An 18,465-nucleotide genomic window follows, 5' to 3' on the forward strand; every position below is an offset into this window, starting at 1 on the left:
GTTCCTATTCAGATGAAGTTACATTGTTTCATAGTTTGCCATTGTGAGATTTGAACTCTTGATACTCTTTTTTGAATAAACCCGTTTCCATCTGTTTCAGATGAAGTTACATTGTTTCATAGTTTGCCATTGTGAGATTTGAACGTTTGATCTTGGGGTTACAAACCCAGTACCATAACCACTTGGCTAGCCAAACACTATGGTGTTGGTTGACTAACAACCACTAATGAATCTCAGGTGGAGTTGGCCCCTTATCAAATTTTGGTGATGTGGCCTAAATTAGATAGTAAGCTATTCATTTACTTAATTAACACCTGTATTAAGCACGCTGATGGACTCCTGAAAAATCACCAAACTCAAAATTGGGTCAGACAGCTCTGAAGCATCCCTTGGGTGCAGAACCTCAAATTCTGAAACTGGCCCTTGTTCCTCCAGTTTTACACCTATAAAGTGGTTGAAACAAGGTCAATTCTACCTCAAAGTCTTCTGAAAAGAGGGGAAGTGAAGTGAAAAAAATTGGCAGAGAAGATTGTTAAGAATTACAGTTGAAAAGACCATAAAGTACAAGTTAAATTTACGTTCTCCTGCTTGAGCATACCTAGAAAGTAATTTCCATAAAAGCTTGGTTTGCATTGGGATGAAGAGAGCAAATAGTGGTAAACCTAACAGGCGGGTGTGACAAGGGATCCATTCCTTCACTGTTTGAAAGAGATCTCTGCACACGCCCCATCCATTATTTTTGACAAAGGAGAACAAAGGTTAAGTGGGGAAAGATGCTAACTTTAAATCAAGAAAATAGCATTTTTTTTAAAAGTGCACTGGTCTACAATTTTAGGGGTAACATGGTATACTGGATGATATGGAATTTGCATTTATTTATAGTTGAGTAAAATAGTCAAAATGCAGAAGTAAATTTTGTGGAACATGGTACTAAGCGCATACGCACAATGATACTTCACCCAGACTTCACTCAAAAAATTTACAAACTGTGGCTCCTGTCAGATTTACTTACTGGTAAATGTCCTTCCTCAGAACAGTCCTTCCAAGGGGGTTATCAGCCTGTGGAGCCATGCACACTGAGCCAATTTTAAGAACCAAAGTATCTTCTTTCATCTGTGGAGCCCCTGCATTTCAAATGAGAAAATGGACATAACAAGCTTGTAAATTCTAACTTAATTCAAGTACACAGAAGCAATGGTAATGCTGTTATGGCCTTAATGCTGTATACAAAGGGATACAACAGTAACTTTCTCATCAAGACATTCTACTACTTGAACACACAACTAAAGAAACTTTCTAATTTTGTGAAGGACAAAACTGCAGAATTGTCCTGCTTCTCCTGATCACATGTTTTATTAGGAAATATTTTGCACAGCTCAGCTTTCATTCACTTCCCTTTTACGATTAGCAATATTTAATTATTGAAGTTATTGGGATGCAGCAACTTAAGGTATGAACTGAGTGTACAATGGCAAAAGATAGATAAAGTGAAACACATTTATTGGGCATTCATATCAAAATCCAATCACAACAAAGCCCCACCGCAAAATAACTCACGATTAATTTTTAGATAACTTACCACGTTTGGGTCACAATTTTTATTTTGAGATTGATATAGATAGTCTTATTGCTGGTTAATTGTTTCAGCACTGAATCGATCAGTATCAAAAGAGTTCTCCACTCTCCAAACATTACTCAAGTTAAACAAATAGAGTATGACACTAGTGTCTGGTCTAATTTAAAGTTCAATCTTTGAAAATACTATTTTAATTGATATCTCCACCTTCAAATACAATCTAATATTCTGGCAACCTGCCAATCTACTCTTCCCTAGTGGGCTTTTCCTTTCATTACTGATCTGGTGTCGCTGTCAACTGCATTGTGTAAAAAGGGTCTGAAAGCAGACATTAAATACTATGAATTTGCTGACTAGAATTCATTTAATACAGCAGATCTGCTACTGCTTCCTAGGCTAACAAGATTCAACCTCCTTATTATCTGCTCACCAGGCTTAGTGCTCCATAACGTGCAAACCACGAATAAGTGATATTTGCTGGTTTTAGTAAAAAATTGAACAAACATTTTAGTGATTTCCATTCCTCAGCTGCAATGAAAATACATTTATATATAGAATTACATATAATTTACTGCACAGAAATGGCCATTTGACCCAACTGGCCTCTGCTGGTGTTTATTCTCCACATGGGTCTTCTCCAACCCTACCTGATCAAACACTATCCTTTTATTCCTCTCTCATTCATGTATTTACCTAGGTTCTCCTTAGATGAATCAATGCTACTCCTTGTTCCACATTCTTAACACTTACAGGGTGAAGATACTTCTCCTGAATTCTCATATACCTTCCCAGACACATTCTCAATGAGATGCAATCCACAGTTGCATCAAGACTCCAACATGTTAATATCACCAATGAATTAATCTCTTCACCCTTTGCTATCTCTTTTGCAAAGTTTCATTACCCATATTCAGGTATTTTATTCACTGAAAAGAGAGCACATCTATTAGTGTGGTTGTATTTGCACTATTTGACTTTATCCCTAGCCCTTCTTTGTTTCAGTAACTTTCTCAGAATATATGTTAGGTTTGGATCAGAAACCAATTGGCCTTTCTAAACATTCTTACCAGTTAATTTTTAACATTCATTATCTTTGTTCCTTTTTCACTTTTATTACAAATGGAGAGGTTTTCTCTCACAGTATAGCAATAGGTTGGTTAGAATGTTTTGCTGGGAGAGCTTAACTGTGATTCTGACTGATTAACTACCAGCAATCGAGTGCAGTTGAGGAAACTGAGGGCAAACCTGAGAGTTTGGATATTCGGGCTGGGGGCGGGAGATGTTTGTTTCCTTTTGCCTTTTCCATCTTTCTCACCCTTTAGGAATTGGTTCTTATTCTACTACAGGGAAAGGAGCTGTTTGGTGAGTATCTGGTAAGTGGTTAAGGTCTATTCTGTTCTTAAGGTTAAAAAAGTATGCAAGTTGGGATAAAGTTAATAAAAAATAGAAAAAAGAAAAATAATTGAATGATACAAGTAAGCAATTAAACACATCACTTGTCCTACCATCCTTAATGTGTTAAGGCAGCAGCATGTGAGAGCTCCTGGATGCCAATGTCTTCCAGGACAAACATGTCTGCAGTAAATGGTTACGGCTCGAGGAACTTTGGCTCAGAGTCATTGAGCTGCAGACACATCAGGGAGGGGGAAAGTTTCCTGGATGCTTTGTACCAGGAGGCGGTCACACCATTTAGGATCAGGTTTTCTTATCTGGTCAGTGGTCAGGGACAGGAGCGTGTGGCTGCAAGTGAGGAAGGTAAGGGGACCCAGAGGGCACGGGTACAAGAGTGTCAGCCTATACAATTATCCAATCTGAGGTTCTCTCAGCTTGTTTGGATGAGAATGGGGGCTGCAGGGTGGATGAGAAAACTGCCTGTGGCACCGTGGTACAGGAAACCATTCAAGAGGGGGGAGCAAAAAGTAATGCAGTGGTAGTAGTGGACAGTATAGTGAAGGGGGTTGACATTGTTCTCTGAAGCAAAGAGTGAGAGTCAACTCAGCTGTGTTGCCTGCCCAGTGCCAGGGTTTGAGACATTTGCTCAGGGCTGGAGAGGAACATGCAGCAGGAGGGAGAGGTTCCAGTTGTCGTAGTCTACGTAGGTACCAACAACATAGGTAGAACTAGGAAAATAGAGAGAATGAGGAGCTAGGCACTAAATTAAAAAGCAGAATCTCAAAAGTTATCATCACTGGATTATTACCAGAGTAGCATGCAAATTGGCACAGGGTGCATAAAATTATAGACATGAATACGTGGCTCAAAGAATGGTGTAGGAGAAGTGGGTTCCAGTTTATAGGGCATGGCACCAGTACTGGGTAAAGTGGGGGATGTACCATTGGGTCTACACCTGAACCAGTGTTCTTGCAAACCATATAACTATGGAAGTGGAGGGAGTTTTAAACTAAACAGTGGCGGAAAGTGATAAAATGTGGAAAGATGTGATTTATCAAACAGTAGAAACAAGCTAAGAGAGGAAAATAGTAATATGGGAAATGAGGGTCAGAGAATGGCAGGAAAGGATAGAGAGAAAAAGAACCTAAGAATACACCAACAGTCAAGACTAGATGTTACAAAGATAATGTCAAGGAACTATCATATTTTTCCTAATATTATTGTGGGATATCGTTTAAAAATTTATTCACGGGATGTGGACTTTGCTGGCTGGGCCAGCAGTTATTGCTCATCCCTAGTTGCCCTTGAGAAGGAAGTGGTGAGCTGCCTTCTTGAACCGCTGCAGTCTATGTGGTGTAGGTACACCCACAGTGCTGTTAGGGAGTTCCAGGGTTTTGACCCAGTGACAGTAAAGGAACGGTGATGTATTTCCAAGTCAGGATGGTGAGTGACTTGGAAGGGTTCTTCCAGGTGGTGGTGCTCCCATCTATCTTCTTCCCTTGTCCTTCTAGATGGTAGTGCTCGTGGGTTTTGAAGGTGCTGCCTAAGGAGCCTTGGTGAATTCCTGTAGTGCATCTTGTAGATGGTACACACTGCTGCTATTGTGCGTCGGTGGTGGAGAGGGTGAACATTTGTGGATGTGGTGCCAATCAAGCGGGCTGCTTTGTCCTGGATGGTGTCAAGTTTCTTGAGTGTTGTGGGAGCTGCACTCATCCAGGAAATTGGGGACTTTTCCATCACACTCCTGACTTGTGCCTTGTAGATGATGGACAAGCTTTGGAGGGTCAGGAGGTGAGTTACTTGTCACATGTTTCCTACCCTCTGACCTGCTTTTGTAGCTGCAGTATTTATATGGCTAGTCCAGTTCAGTTTCTGGTCAATGGTAACCCACAGGATGTAGATTGTGGTAGATTCCGTGACGGTAACACCATTGAACATTAAAGGGCGATGGTTGGATTCTCTCCTGTTGGAGCTGGCCATTGCCTGGCACTTGTGTGGCGCGAATGTTACTTGCCACTTGTCAGCCCGAGCCTGGATGTTATCCAGGTCTTGCTGCGTTTGGACATGGACTGCTTCAGTATCTGAGGAGTCGCAAATGATGCTGAACACAATGCAATCAATAGCAAACATCCCACTTCTGACCTTACAATGGAAGGAAGGTCATTGATGAAGCAGCTTTAAAGCATGCTGATGTGTGTGTATGGTTGTGTGTATGTGGCTAATTTAATTCAGCTGGGGACGGTTAGACTGCAAGGTTTAAATTATCAAAGAAGTGTGGTGTAAAACAGGCATTTGAGATTGAGATGAGTAAGCTTGGATGAGGCCTCAGCAGAGATGGTGTGAATGAGATTTGCATTTTAGATCAGTGGAGAGGTGTTTGATTTTCAAAGGCATGGAAAATGTTTACAACTGGCAACTGGCAGGATAAATAAAGCAAGGTTATTATGTTGATTTTTCCCATAAATGCTGGCCATAATGATAACATGAAATATTTTTTCATTCTGGGAAAACTAACTTCTAAAGACAAATTGAAACAATGGGATTTACAGATCAAAAATAGAGAAATATATTTAAAGAAGGATGGAAAGCTGTGTGAGATGTAGCTGAAAGAGATCTGGAAAGGTGACTCTGTGAAACAGACTTGGGGTAAAAGCCTCTAGTCACCCTGAAGAAGTTTGCTGTTTCAGTAACCAAAGTTGTATTAAAAGCCTTTGGAAGTCCATTGTCCAGTGGGTGCTTGTGGTAAAATTGCTGGATGACTTTATAAATTTGGAATCTATTTGGACTGTTGTCTTAAAGGGGGTGTGCAGTTGGGACCCTGGTTAAGTAGAAATTTTGGGAGCTATTACAACTATCTAATTGTAATCTTTCATGTGTTTAAGTTTGTTCTTCTTTTGTTAATACATTTTTTAATTTAATCTATACAATCTCTAAAGGTGGTAGTGGAGTCATTGGGCAGAATTTTCTGCCCACCGGGCAGGCGGGCCCAACCCAATCTCCGGCGGGCGGGGAGCCGATCCACGCCAGAGAAGTGGGCCCCGCTGCCTTTTTAAGTGGGCGGGCCAATTAAGCGGGCCTATATGCTTCCTGTGCAGGCGGGGAGGATTCCCCAAATGCGAGAGTGCGCTCTTTCGCACACGCGCACAAAAGAGCGCACATCTCCCTGAGGCTAAGTGCTGCCTCAGGGAGATCGCTGAAAGTTGTTCAAACATTAAAATAGAAAAATAAAAAAATCCGTAACATGTTTCCCTCATGTGACAATGTCACACGAGATGGGACATGTTAATAAGTTTCATTAAAACGTTATTAAAGTTTTTTAAACCCTACATGAAACCTCATCCCACTGGTGGATGCAGGTCCTTTAATTGTTTTAATTATCCTGTCAATGGCCTCAATTGGCCATTGACAAGTCAGCGGGCACACAGCTGATTTCACTGTGCCCCCACCTTCCTGAAGATTTAAATGAGGCGGGATAATGTCGGTGGGAACCCCTGACGCCATCCCGCGTCATTTTGCCCCGCCCCGCCCACTGCTTGCCGACGGCAAAAATTCAGCCCTTTACCTCTGACCTCAGTGCACAAGCCTTCTTGTAATAAATACAAATTGCAAAATCATTGTGATAGCATGCCAGGTTTCCCTTGTGGATTTGTTCAGCCTGGCAATTACCACCTGCCATATCATAACAAAAAAAAACACAAAACTAAAGGCTCTGTGTCTGAATCAGTATAGCATTCATTACAAAATAAACAAATTAATGGAGTACATTGGCTGCAGGATGACAAGGATTGGATCCTGAATATTGAATGGCATATGACATTCAAGAAGAATAGGAAGCTAGATAAAGGTAGAGGGGTAGCTCTGTTAATCAAGGCATTTGTACAATAGTTAGAGATAACCTTGGTTCAGGAGATCAGGAGGTAGAATCGGTTTAGGTGGAAATGATGAATAGTAGGGGAAAGAAGTTACTAGTAGGAGTAGTCTAAATGACCCCTGACAGTAATCACAATGTAGGACAAAGTATATAAGATATATCGGGTGTGTGACATAAAGGGATAACAATAATCATGGGTGGCTTTCATCTATATATAAACTGGAAAAATCAGATTGGCAGTAGTAGCCTGGATGAGGAGTTCATAGAATGCTTTTGAGATAGTTTTTTTGAGGAGCACGTTGTGGAACCATGAGGGAGCAGGTTATATTAGACTTGGTATTGTGTGATGTGACAGGATTAATTAATGACCTCAGGGTAAAGGCACACCCACCCCCCACTAGGTAGCAACAACCACAATATAATTGAATATTACATCCAGTTTGAAAGGGAGAAGACTGGGTCTAAGACTAATATTTTAAACTTAAATAAGGGCAACTATGTGGCCATAAAAGCTGAGCTAGGTGAAGTGAACTGGGAAAGTGAACTAGGGGATAAGCAATAGAGGAGCAGTGGCAGACATTTAAGGGGATATTTCAGAATATTCAATATTCCTACTATGAAAAAATATTCTAAGGGGAGGACCCATCACCTGTGGTTAACTAAAGTAGTTAGGGCAAGCGTAAAACTTAAAGAAAAAGCAAAGATGAGTGGGTCAGATGAGTGGTTTGAATATAAAGAATGGCAGAGAATGAATAAAGGTTTAATGAGAAGAAAGAAATTAGAGTATGAGAGGAAGCCAGCTAGAAAAGTAAAAACGGATAGCAAGAATTTCTACAGGTATTTAAAAAGTAGAAGAGTGAGTAAATTGAGATCTCCAGCATCCGCAGTTTTTTGTTTTTATATAAGTAAAGTGAGTGTTGGTCTTCTATACAGTGAGAATGGGGAACTTAATAGTAGATAATAAAGAAATGGCAGATGAAATAAAAAAATATTTTGCTTCTGTCTTCACTATAGAGGATACAAAATACATTCCAGTAATAGCTGTAAATCAGGAGGTGGAAAGGAGAGGGGAACTTGATGAAATTACAATCACTAGGGAAGAGGTACTGAGCAACCTAAATTGAGGGAGCTACTGGCCGACAAGTTTCTGGGTCCAAGCAGACTACATCCTAAGGTTTTAAAAGAGGTGGCTAATGAGGTAGCAAATGCGTTGATGTTAATTTTCCAAAATTCCCTGGATTTTGAAAAGGTTCCATCAGACTGGTAAGTAGCAAATATAACCCTCTATTCAAGAAGGGAGGAAGGCAGAAAACAGGAAACGATAGGCCAGTTAGCTTGATGTCTGTTATGGGGAAGGTGCTAGAATCAGTTATTAAAGAGGTTCTGCTGGAAGCTTAGAAAAGCTCAAGGTAATCAGGAAGAGTCAGCATGGTTTTATGAAAGGGAAATCGTGTTTAACTAATTTATTAGAGTTCTTTGAAGGAGTAAGATGTGCTGTGGATAAAGGAGAGCCTGTAGATGTACTGTACTTGGATTTCCAGAAGGCTTTTGATAAGGTGCCACATCAAACGTTATTGCAGAAAATAAAAGCTCATGGTGTAGGGGATAACATATTAGCATGGATAGAAGACTGGCTGGCTAGCAGAAAACAGCGAGTATGCATAAGCGGGTCTTTGTTTGATTGGCAGGATGTGACGAGTGGAGTCCTTCAGGGGTCTGTGCTGGGGCCTCAACTTTTTACCATTTACATCAATGATTTAGATAAGGAGAATGAAGGCATGGTAGCTAAATCTGCAGATGACACAAAGACAGGTAGGAAGTATGTTGCGAAGAAGACATAAGGAGTTTGCAGACAGGTATAGATAGGTTGAATGAGTGGGAAAAAATCTGAAAGATGGGATATAATGTGGAAAAATGTAAAGTTGTTCATTTTGGCTGGAAGAATAAAAAAAGCAGAGCACAGTAAAGTCCCACCATTCATGGGGGTTATGTTCCCACAATATCTCGCAAACGGCAAAATCTCGAAGGGGAAACATGTTTTTCAATGGGTTTCAATTAGATCTGTTCCGGCTATGCAAGGACAGTACTGGGCTCTGCAGCACAAATACGGTGCAGTACCTGTACAGGACAGACAGAGGAGCCACTGAGCATAGTGTCATCGCTCTTGGCAAGCGATTACCAAAACATGCAATGTGCATGGATTCCTTGAATTCTTTCTAAAGGGTTAGTTAAAAATCATAGGAATGGGAAAACTAGGGGACAGGTTTATAAAACACATAGGGATAGAGTTAAGTTAGATGCTAGTGAAGATTTAAAATTGAATAGAGCCATTATTGTAGCTTTGGACTCTCGGTCATGGCTGCCGTCTCCCTGGGAAAGGAACAGAAAGAAAGAGAAGAAACCATGGATAAGTGAGCACTGCTCATGCGTTGAGCAATGCTGCCTATAAAGTAAAAAGCGCGGGAAGTGAATTCATGAACAAGGAAGTCACAAATGGTGGGACTGTGCTATATTACTTAAACGGAGAACGACTACAGAATTCCGAGGTGCAGAGGGATTTAGGTGTTCTAGTGCATGAGTCACAAAAAGTTAGTATGCAGGTATAGCACATAATCAAGAAGGCTAATGGAATGTTACTCTTTATTACGAGAAGAATTGAACATAAAAGTAAGGATGTTATGCTTCCTTTCAACAATGCATTGGTGAGACCACATCTCGAATATCATGTGCAGCTTTGGTCTATTTAAGGAAGGCTGTAAATGCATTGGAAGCGGTTCAGAGGATAGCTAGAATAAGTGTGTTGTCTTATCAGAGTAGGTTGAAAAAACTAGGCTTATTTCCACTGGAGTTTAGGAGAGTGAGGGGTGATTTGTCTGAAGTATATAAGATCCTGAATGGTCTTGACAAGGTGGATGTGGAAAGGGTGTTTCCTCTTGTGGGTGAGTGCAGAATTAAGGGATAATGTTTTAAGATTAGGGGTTGCCCTTTTAGGGAAGAGGTGAGGAAAATTTTTTTCTATCAGGGTTGTGCAACTTTGGAACACTTTGCCCCAGAAGGCAGTGGAGGGAGGATCACTGGATATTTTTAAGCCAGAGGTAGATAAATTCTTGTTAGGCAAGGGAATGAAAAGTTATCGGGGGGGTGGGGTTAGATGGAAATGTGGAACTTGAAACACAAACAGATCAGCCCTAATCTTACTAAGTGGCGAAGCAGGCTCGAATGACCTACTTCTGCTTCTATTTCATACGTTCGTACGTTCTATTGGCCATAATGCTGTCTCCGTTGTAAGCACAAATTGCAGAATGATTCATAATTGTATATTTTAAGTAGCACATAAGCCCCTACTATTGATATTAAGAAACAGCAATCATAGTAACAGGAAAAGGCCATTCAGCCCTTTGAGGCTGCTCTGTCATTCTGTTATATTATGGCTGAGCTGCACCTAAGCTCTATTTAGTTGCCTTAGATCCAATATCCTCTTGATATCCTTACCTAACAGAACTCTACCAATCCTAAGTCTCGAAAGGCTCAATTTACTCATATTCCACAGCTTTTTTTGGGGGGGGCGGGGTGACAGAATTCTAGATCCTCAAGATCCTTTGTGTGAGGAAATGGATCCCGATTTCCATTCACAATGGTCTAACTCTAATTTTAAGATTATGCCCCCTCATCCTTGATTCACCACCAGAGGAAATGGTATTAAGGGCACAGCAACAGCATTATCCTTAGTGGGATGTTTCTTAAGTATAAAGATGCATCACTACATCCAATCTTCTTCACTTATCGGGTAAAATGTTATTGCGTTAACCTACTGGCATTCACCATTTAACTCAGCTACTACATGAGATAGGATTTGAATCAAGTGAAGTGTTATGCCTAAATTCTTCCTGAGCCATGGAGACAAGGAGGACAAGGAATGAAAGAGTTAAATTCAGCATATAGTTTGCAAGTTTTACAATTTTAGAGACACCTCACAATGCATTACCTCCTTCCTGCTGCTCATCTTCTCCTTTGGGGAAAAATACTCGGACAACACTTGTGTTGATATAAATAAGTGGCAACTCTCGAGATGTCAGGCCATAGGCCCTCATTGGTTGGCCCGTTGATTTCCTCTTTGCCTTTGGTTTCTTTGGCAACTTTGCTTGGAATATCTTTGCCACGTTGTGAATCAGTGGGAAAGAGAGCACGACATCGAATGGCTGGGCACTGAGGAGGATCTCGTGAAGGTACTGGGGAGAACTGTCTATGATGCCCTCCGTCACCCTGTGGAGGCTACGTGAAACACGCTCCGGCCTCGACGTTAATTTGTGCCTGACATTCCGTGTTACGGCTTTGGTGTAAGTAACAGAAAGGAATCCATGCTGCTGGTGGGAGCCTTCTAAAAGTTTGGCTGCCATCTGCATTACAATTTATATACCACAAATCAATAATGGGACATTGTACACTTATGTCAAATAAAACTGAGGAAACATTAGCATTATAATAACCATGCTTATTAATGTTAAGACAGTTTTAAAGTTGTTCATTTTAAGCAGCAAGCATAAGCATCTGCATTAAATATATAAAAATGAAAGTTCCATTTTCAAAGTCTCGTAGACAAGCAAATTGCTTCCTTGTGTAGCACCAGGTGGGCACTACTTTTAAATGAAAACACGAATACTACTGCAACTGAAGCTCTGATTTACTTTGAGTAGAAACTTATTTTAATGGGTTTCATTACTCGCTTCCAGTTGCAAATACCATTTGCTGAGAAAGAATCTTTGTTTTAAAATTACTTCTACACCTGTTCCAAGTGCTTTCCTTTTAAAATGTCTGGGAATATTCAGCTCTACAGGTATTACTGCTCCATTAAATTGACTAAGCACACCTTAAGCTAACTTGTTCCCTTGCTTCACCATACACAATAGTGAAATAGTGAAGGGATCCTGCTGGTAAGGGCCAAGGGTCAAAGTAGTTAAATATTAACTTCTTTCTCTTTCCATGGTTGCTCTCATGCCGACTGAGTATTTCCAGCATTTTCTGCTTTTATTTCAGATTTCCAACATTCACTGTATCCTATTGTTAACTGGGTTTATTCTTGGAGGTCAGGGTGACTACTTACAAAATGATCATTGTGCCTCCCTACTCTTATTATCGTACTGTGCTCCCCAATTCTAAAATATATTTGTTCATGGGATGTGGGTGTCACTGGCTTGGCCAGCATTTATTGCCCACCTAGTTCAGAGGGCATTTTTAAAGAGTCAACCACATTGCTGTGGGTCTGGAGTCACATTTAGGCCAGGCCAGGTAAGGGTGGCAGATTTCCTTCCCTAAAGGACATTAATGAACCAGATGGGTTTTTACAACAATCAACAATGGTTTCATTGTCATTATTAGACTTTTAATTCCAGATATTTTTTATTAAGTTCATATTCCACCATTTGGCGTGGTGGGTTTCAAACCCAGGCCCCCAGGGCATTACCCTTGGTCTCTGGAACACTAGTCCAGTGACATTACCACTACACCTCCGCCTCTCTATGATACCTGCAATTGTGCATCCTTTCCTACGGGTGCTCCTTCAGTCGATGTTTGCCTCCAGTAGTCTTTCTGGCCTGAGGATACATTTGTCTCAGGCCAGCTGAAATGGAATGTTGGTCTTTTATATTCCGGTCCTCTAGATATGGTGGGTAGTAGTTATTCTTCAACTATGTAAAACCCTGGTTAGACCACATCTGGAGTACCCTGAACAACTTTGGGCACCACACATTGAATGATTTCAAAAGGAAATTTGATGGACACTTGAGAGAAATAAACTTGCAGGGCTACGGGGATAGATCGGGGGAATGGGGACTGATTGAATCACTCTCCAGAGAACCGACATACAATTGATGGGCCAAATAGTCTCCTTCTGTGCCTCTGTTCAGCCATTGTGTTTGCCTTGGCTCAGTGAGTAGCACTTTTGTTTCTGAGTGAGAAAGTTTTAGGTTTAGGTCCCACTCCACAGACAGAGCACAATAGTCTAGGCACTTTAATGCAGTATTGAGGTTGTGCTGCACTGTCAGAAGTGTAGTCTACCAGATGAGATCTTAAACCAAGGCTCCTTCTACTCTCATGGGCAGGCACAAAGTATCCCGTGGCACTATTTCGAAGAATAGGGGCATTAAATGTGTTGTCCTAGCCAACATTTAGACCTCAATCAACATCACTGAAAAAAACCCAGAATACCAGGTCACTTTTTGTGGGGCCCTGCTGTGTGCAAACTGGCTGCCACATCGCCTACATTACAACTGTAACTACAATCCAAAAGTGCTTCATTGACTGTAAAATGCTTTCGGATGTCCTGACAATGTGAAAGGTGTGATATAAATTCAAGTCTTTCTTTCATCTCAATAGATTTGAATAGTATGATTGTGACAGCTCAAGGCTGGATTTCTGTCATTTATGTCATCATCAAAATTATTTTGTGCTCCTTGTCCGCTAAACACGAGAAATTGCATGTTAAAAAGTAGGCCGTGGTTCTACTCAAGGAAGTAATTTAGTGATTAATCATTGTTACAAATTGAGGTACATATGTATATGCAATAAATATTTACAGATTAAAAAGCTATTAAAAGACTAAATCAGTAATAGTAATTTAACTTATTTCTTACAGGAGGAAAGAAGCCAGAGAAATGACTGAAAGGATCTTGCTTGCTGAGGGGTCGAACCAACAAGGTGCGTCTGTTCAGCTTGTCAGTACAAGAAAGTACAACACCTCCGAAATGCCCCAGAGACCATGGGCCTTCCCCGAGGCTTGAGGTGATGGACAAGAGGGATAGGACAGACAGTGGGGAGTGGGGGGAGTGGGAAGCAATAAAAAGGCCATAAGCAAAAAAATTAAGAATTTGTGGATTATACTGAAGGTTTTAACAGCTGAAGGCAGCTGCAAGGTGCAGTCATCTGGGTGCTCTCAAGTTATGTGTTCCACATACTTTGTAACTAATAGTATGATAGGCCTCTATGTCCAAAGAGCTGTGGAGGCCAGCAAGTGAATCTTTTTCTAATCAAGTCATAACTAAATTTCCAAAACATTAAATTATTACAGTGACAAACTCTGTGAAATTGTAATGTAGTATTTATTTACAAAAACATTACTCAGATAACATTTGAAAAATATTTTATTTTGAAATTACTGGTACGCAATAAGGAACACATAACTATGGGCAAAATGTGAAAAAAAGACTTAGATTTCCTGTTGGTCTGACACACAAAATTAATTCCAACAGGAAGCAGAAAGTAAAACCAATTTGATTTAGAATATAAGCAGTAAGCACCACCATAAATGAGAAAACATGGTTACAAGAACTAAATCTACAGGGAACCACTGCCTTTGAGATGTAGGCTTTTACAAGTAAAACAATGTGACCTAAAAGAAGACAAAATTCTGCAGTTCAGATTAAAATACCCTCTAATAATATAGTACATTTATATAATTTTAATTAAGATTGTACAACCATGAATTATTTCTTTTGAACCAAGATTTTTAGAAGGTCACATTAAATTTGACTTGAACTATTGTGGAATCCACTTAAGTAACATTGCACTTTGGAATATGGATAACTGGAGGACAATGAGCTGTCGAATCACTGAAAAAGAGACATGTTGCCGAAGCTTTTTGTCTTGCACTGATCAGGACAAATGCAAGAATGCCAAATTTCAAAAGATCCATTTATGCTACAGGAGAAAAGGGTACTAAGTGGTTGGCAAATCCACTCTGATTGGCCATGGCATTGCCACGGAGAAAGCAACGGGGAAGTATAGGCTCCCCAAGCTCCCGGTTTACTTCCGTTAGTTATTTTAAAACTACAACTTTCCATTTTGAGAGGTAAGTTTTGCAGATCAGTGTGGCAGGCATCTGTTTGGAATCACATGGGCTATTATCTCTTTTTGCAATTTAAACTTAAAAGGAATTCTGATATTTTAAGAGAGGTTCAGTTTTCACCCATAATAACTAGGTTTAAAAGGAAATCATTAAAAGCATTCAAGTTTGAAATTCTAATTGAGATTCTGAGAACAGATCTGGGCCAAGATGGTCAAATACTCTTCAGATAATGAAGCAAGGGACAATCTAAGAAAAATCTTGTCCAATGAGAGTCAGCAAGACACACTGTTCAATGGGCAAACATTTGAGAGATTTTTATGACCGAATCTTATCTCAGAAGATTGGTGGGATCTGGGATAAGGGTAGATCGTATATTCTCCATAGGAGAAGAGGAATTAAGGTGTTGGGCAGTGTTTTTCCTGTATCCTTTCACATGTTCTTACAGAAAAAGACTGACTGAAGTATGCAAATTGTCAAATCTAACCACAAAACCCTGTGAAATCACTCAGTGCTTGTAACCATTGTCTTCACATTCTGCCTCAGAATTTGGAAGAAATTTGTCATTCAGCTTGAAGGATTGAGGAATCTGCAGTGACTTATTCACTATGAGAGTCTCACCCCAGGTTTTTCTTTGCATTGTAGAAGGAGTCCATCAAACTGTCCTGTGTGCCAGCCTTGACCTGGCCTGGAAAACAGAATTCCTGCCTTGTCTAGTCTAAGTAATCTTATGATTTTTATCAACTTATACAAAATACAAACTGCACTGAATACACACTCCATAAAAATTAAATATTTACAACACTTTACCATATCAAAAGAAGGGCTATTCATAGCGATGTCCAATAGTCAAATTTAACTTTCCTACAAGATCTGTTATTTTTATTAATCAAATAGCATCCCTTTCACGGATTTCTAATGTTTAGGAGTATTTATCACTTTATTCAGCACAACTAGAATGAATGTGTTCACGCAGTAAAGAAATAATTTAACAGTTTCAGAACTATGCTTTCTTAGCAAACATGAGTCATCATTCCACCCACATCAAAACTATTATATCTATAGAAGAGTTCTGTGGCATCACAAATGAGGATTCAAAACCAGGCCAACTAAACAGGGTTGAGAGAATGGAAGATAACTGGGCAGAGCACACAAATATAATTAATCTCCCATTCAAGAGTCATACCTCTGTCCTTATTTTTCTCTTGCCATGACTGCTGGACTTTATATGACAGTTATATTTTAAACTGTCTCCTTTGAATCAACGTAAAATGAATGTGACTTCCTGCTAAATCTTCCCAAAAACAAACCCATGTGACTTCATACTAAATGCACCTGCCATTAATCCCATGTGACTGTGCTTATTATGGAAACAGAAACTCAAACTGAAACTTTTTCCAAGTGGAGTGCAAGTTTTAAGACCTTGACACAAAGGAGACAGCAGCTGGTCATGCTGTTGTGCAGACTCTCAGAGTTAGGCAGGTTGAGGGATCTGGGGGATTAAGGCCACAACTGCCACTGTTATATCAAAGCCAGATAAATGGATTGATCTCGGATTAACCACCAAGCAGAGGTGAGGACAGAATCCCTGTTCGATGAAACAAGGATTGTGGAGAGTGAAAAAAAGCAAGAAATCACCAGAGGGCATCTTACTACTGGAAGTCCACTTGGTTATGCACAGAAGATTGAGTGAAGGAGACTTTGTTTAAAAGGGCACTGGGAGATTCACCCTGATAAGGACAGGGAGAAATCAGTAGCTTGGGATTTCAGACACAAGCATACATTTCTGCTGAGAATGTGGTAAAATGAATAAATTAATTTCAGTTGTGTGAAGAAGTTAATAAAGAGTACCTTTCCTGTAGTTTAATGTATTAGTTGCCTAATAAGTTATGTTTAATCGATGTACCTTATTAAAAGGTCTCTATGGAGTTGTAATGCTATTTTCATCAAAAAAATTTCTTTGTCCACAATTATAACTGGAACTACTGATGCAAACTTGTCATTCTGTGCCCACCGGCACCTATCAATGGGAAAATGAGGAGCAGGAGGTGAGGGAAGGAAAAGAGAGGGAGAAGCAGGAACACGGAAAAATGGGGCAGGCATATGGGTGGGAAAAGAGGTTAGAGAGAGGCGAGGGAGAAACGGAAAGGAGGGTTCCTCTCTGAAGAAGTCATACAGATCCGAAACGTTAACTGTTTCTCTCTTCACAGATGCTGCCAGACCTAATGAATATTGGCAGCATTTTCTGTTTCAATATTAGGGAAAATGCAGGGGTAATTTCTCTCCCCACACTCCCTTCCCCCCTGGATTTTTCCACATCCATGAAAATTTGCTTGGCAGGGGTTTACATGATGATACAATAAATGTTCCATGGGGCACTTAAAACTAATTGTGATCATTAATTAAGAGGGAGAGTCGCAGCACAAGAGCATTATATATACAGCGGTGAGAGACTTGATGCTTACATGCAGGCAGACAGCTGCAATTTTATTTCCTGACTCCTTCAAAAGCTTGGTGCTCAAGTCCCGCCTTCACATTGAGGTTTCCATAGTGTTGAGTGGCACTACCACCGTGCTAAATGGAATAGGCCTAGCAACTCAAGATTGGGCAACCATGAAGTGCGGTGGGCCATCAGCAGCAGCAGAATTGTACTCAAACAGAATCTGTAACTTCATGGCCCGGCATATTCCCCACTCTACCATTACCATCAAGCCAGGGAATCAACCCTGGTTCAATGAAGAGTGCAGGAGGGCGTACCAGGAATAGCCCCAGGTACACCTAAAAATTAGGTGGCAACCTAGTGAAACTTGCATGGACTACTTGCATGCCAAACAGCATAGGCAGCAAGTGACAGACAGAGCTAAGTGATTCCACAACGAAGGGATCAGATATAAGCTCTGCAGTCCTGCCAAATCCAGCTGTGAATGGTGGTGGAGGCTCCACATCCTCCACAAACATCCCCATCCTCAATGATGGGGGAGCCCAGCACATCAGTGCAAAAGAAATAGTTGAAGCATTTGCTACAATCTTTAGCCAGAAGTGACGAGTGGATGATACATCTCAGCCTCCTCCAGAGGTCTGCAGCATCGCAGATGCCAGTCTTCAGCCAGTTCGATTCATTCCACATGATATCAAGAAATGGCTGAAGGCACTGGATAGTGCAAAGGCTATGGGCCCCAATAATATTCCAGAAATAGTACAGAAGACTTGTGCTCCAGAACTTGCCACACCCCTCGCCAAGCTACAACACTGGCATCATCTTTTTAATCACATTTTGATTTAATGTTGGTAAGAGAGGTGGCAAATGGGGGAGAGAGGTGGCGAGTGGGAGAAAGAGGCGGTGAGCGGGACAGAGACGCAGCAAGCAGGAGAGAGACGCAGCAAGCAGGAGAGAGACACAGCAAGCAGGAGAGAGACACAGCAAGCAGAAGACACAGCAAGCAGGAGAAGACACAGCAAGTAAGAGAGAGGCGGCGGTGGGAGAGAATCAGCAAGTGGGAGAGTGGCGGTGAGAGGGAGAGAGAATCGGCGGGTGGGAGAGAGTGTCAGCAGGCGGGAGAGGGTGGTGGACAGGAGAGAGATTCAGCGGGCGGGAGGGAGTCAGCAAGCGGGAGAGGGCTAGTCAGTAGGAAAGAGATGGCGAGCGGGAGGTTTGATGAGCAGGAGGTCGGCAAACAAGAGAGGGGTGACAAGAGCGAGAGGGTCATAAGCAGGAGTGGAGGCTGCTTTTAAGTGGGGTTTTCTTTAGGGAGGTAGCTGGGGCCTGGAGCAGTGTGAGGCCTGAGTGGG

At 41.0% G+C, this 18,465-nt stretch overlaps 1 protein-coding gene across 6 annotated transcripts in view; it reads right to left on the reverse strand.

Annotated features, from left to right (window-relative positions):
• Window positions 1-18,465, reverse strand: part of LOC121278899 (vacuolar protein sorting-associated protein 13B-like) — a 1,102,197-nt gene that overhangs the window by 311,363 nt on the left and 772,369 nt on the right. For 5 of the 6 annotated variants that reach the window (XM_041189400.1, XM_041189399.1, XM_041189397.1 and 2 more), the window contains 3 exons: window positions 15,298-15,364; window positions 10,825-11,236; window positions 1,013-1,124 (listed from right to left, as the gene is read on the reverse strand). In XM_041189400.1, the coding sequence (XP_041045334.1) occupies window positions 1,013-1,124; window positions 10,825-11,236; window positions 15,298-15,364 (591 nt within the window). Of the gene's footprint in view, window positions 1-1,012; window positions 1,125-10,824; window positions 11,237-15,297; window positions 15,365-18,465 lie in introns of those variants that run through there. The other variant, XR_005943292.1, reaches the window with a different exon arrangement.

This window comes from Carcharodon carcharias, chromosome 6 (genome assembly GCF_017639515.1).
Source record: "Carcharodon carcharias isolate sCarCar2 chromosome 6, sCarCar2.pri, whole genome shotgun sequence".
In the NCBI taxonomy this organism is placed as follows: Eukaryota; Metazoa; Chordata; class Chondrichthyes; order Lamniformes; family Lamnidae; genus Carcharodon; species Carcharodon carcharias.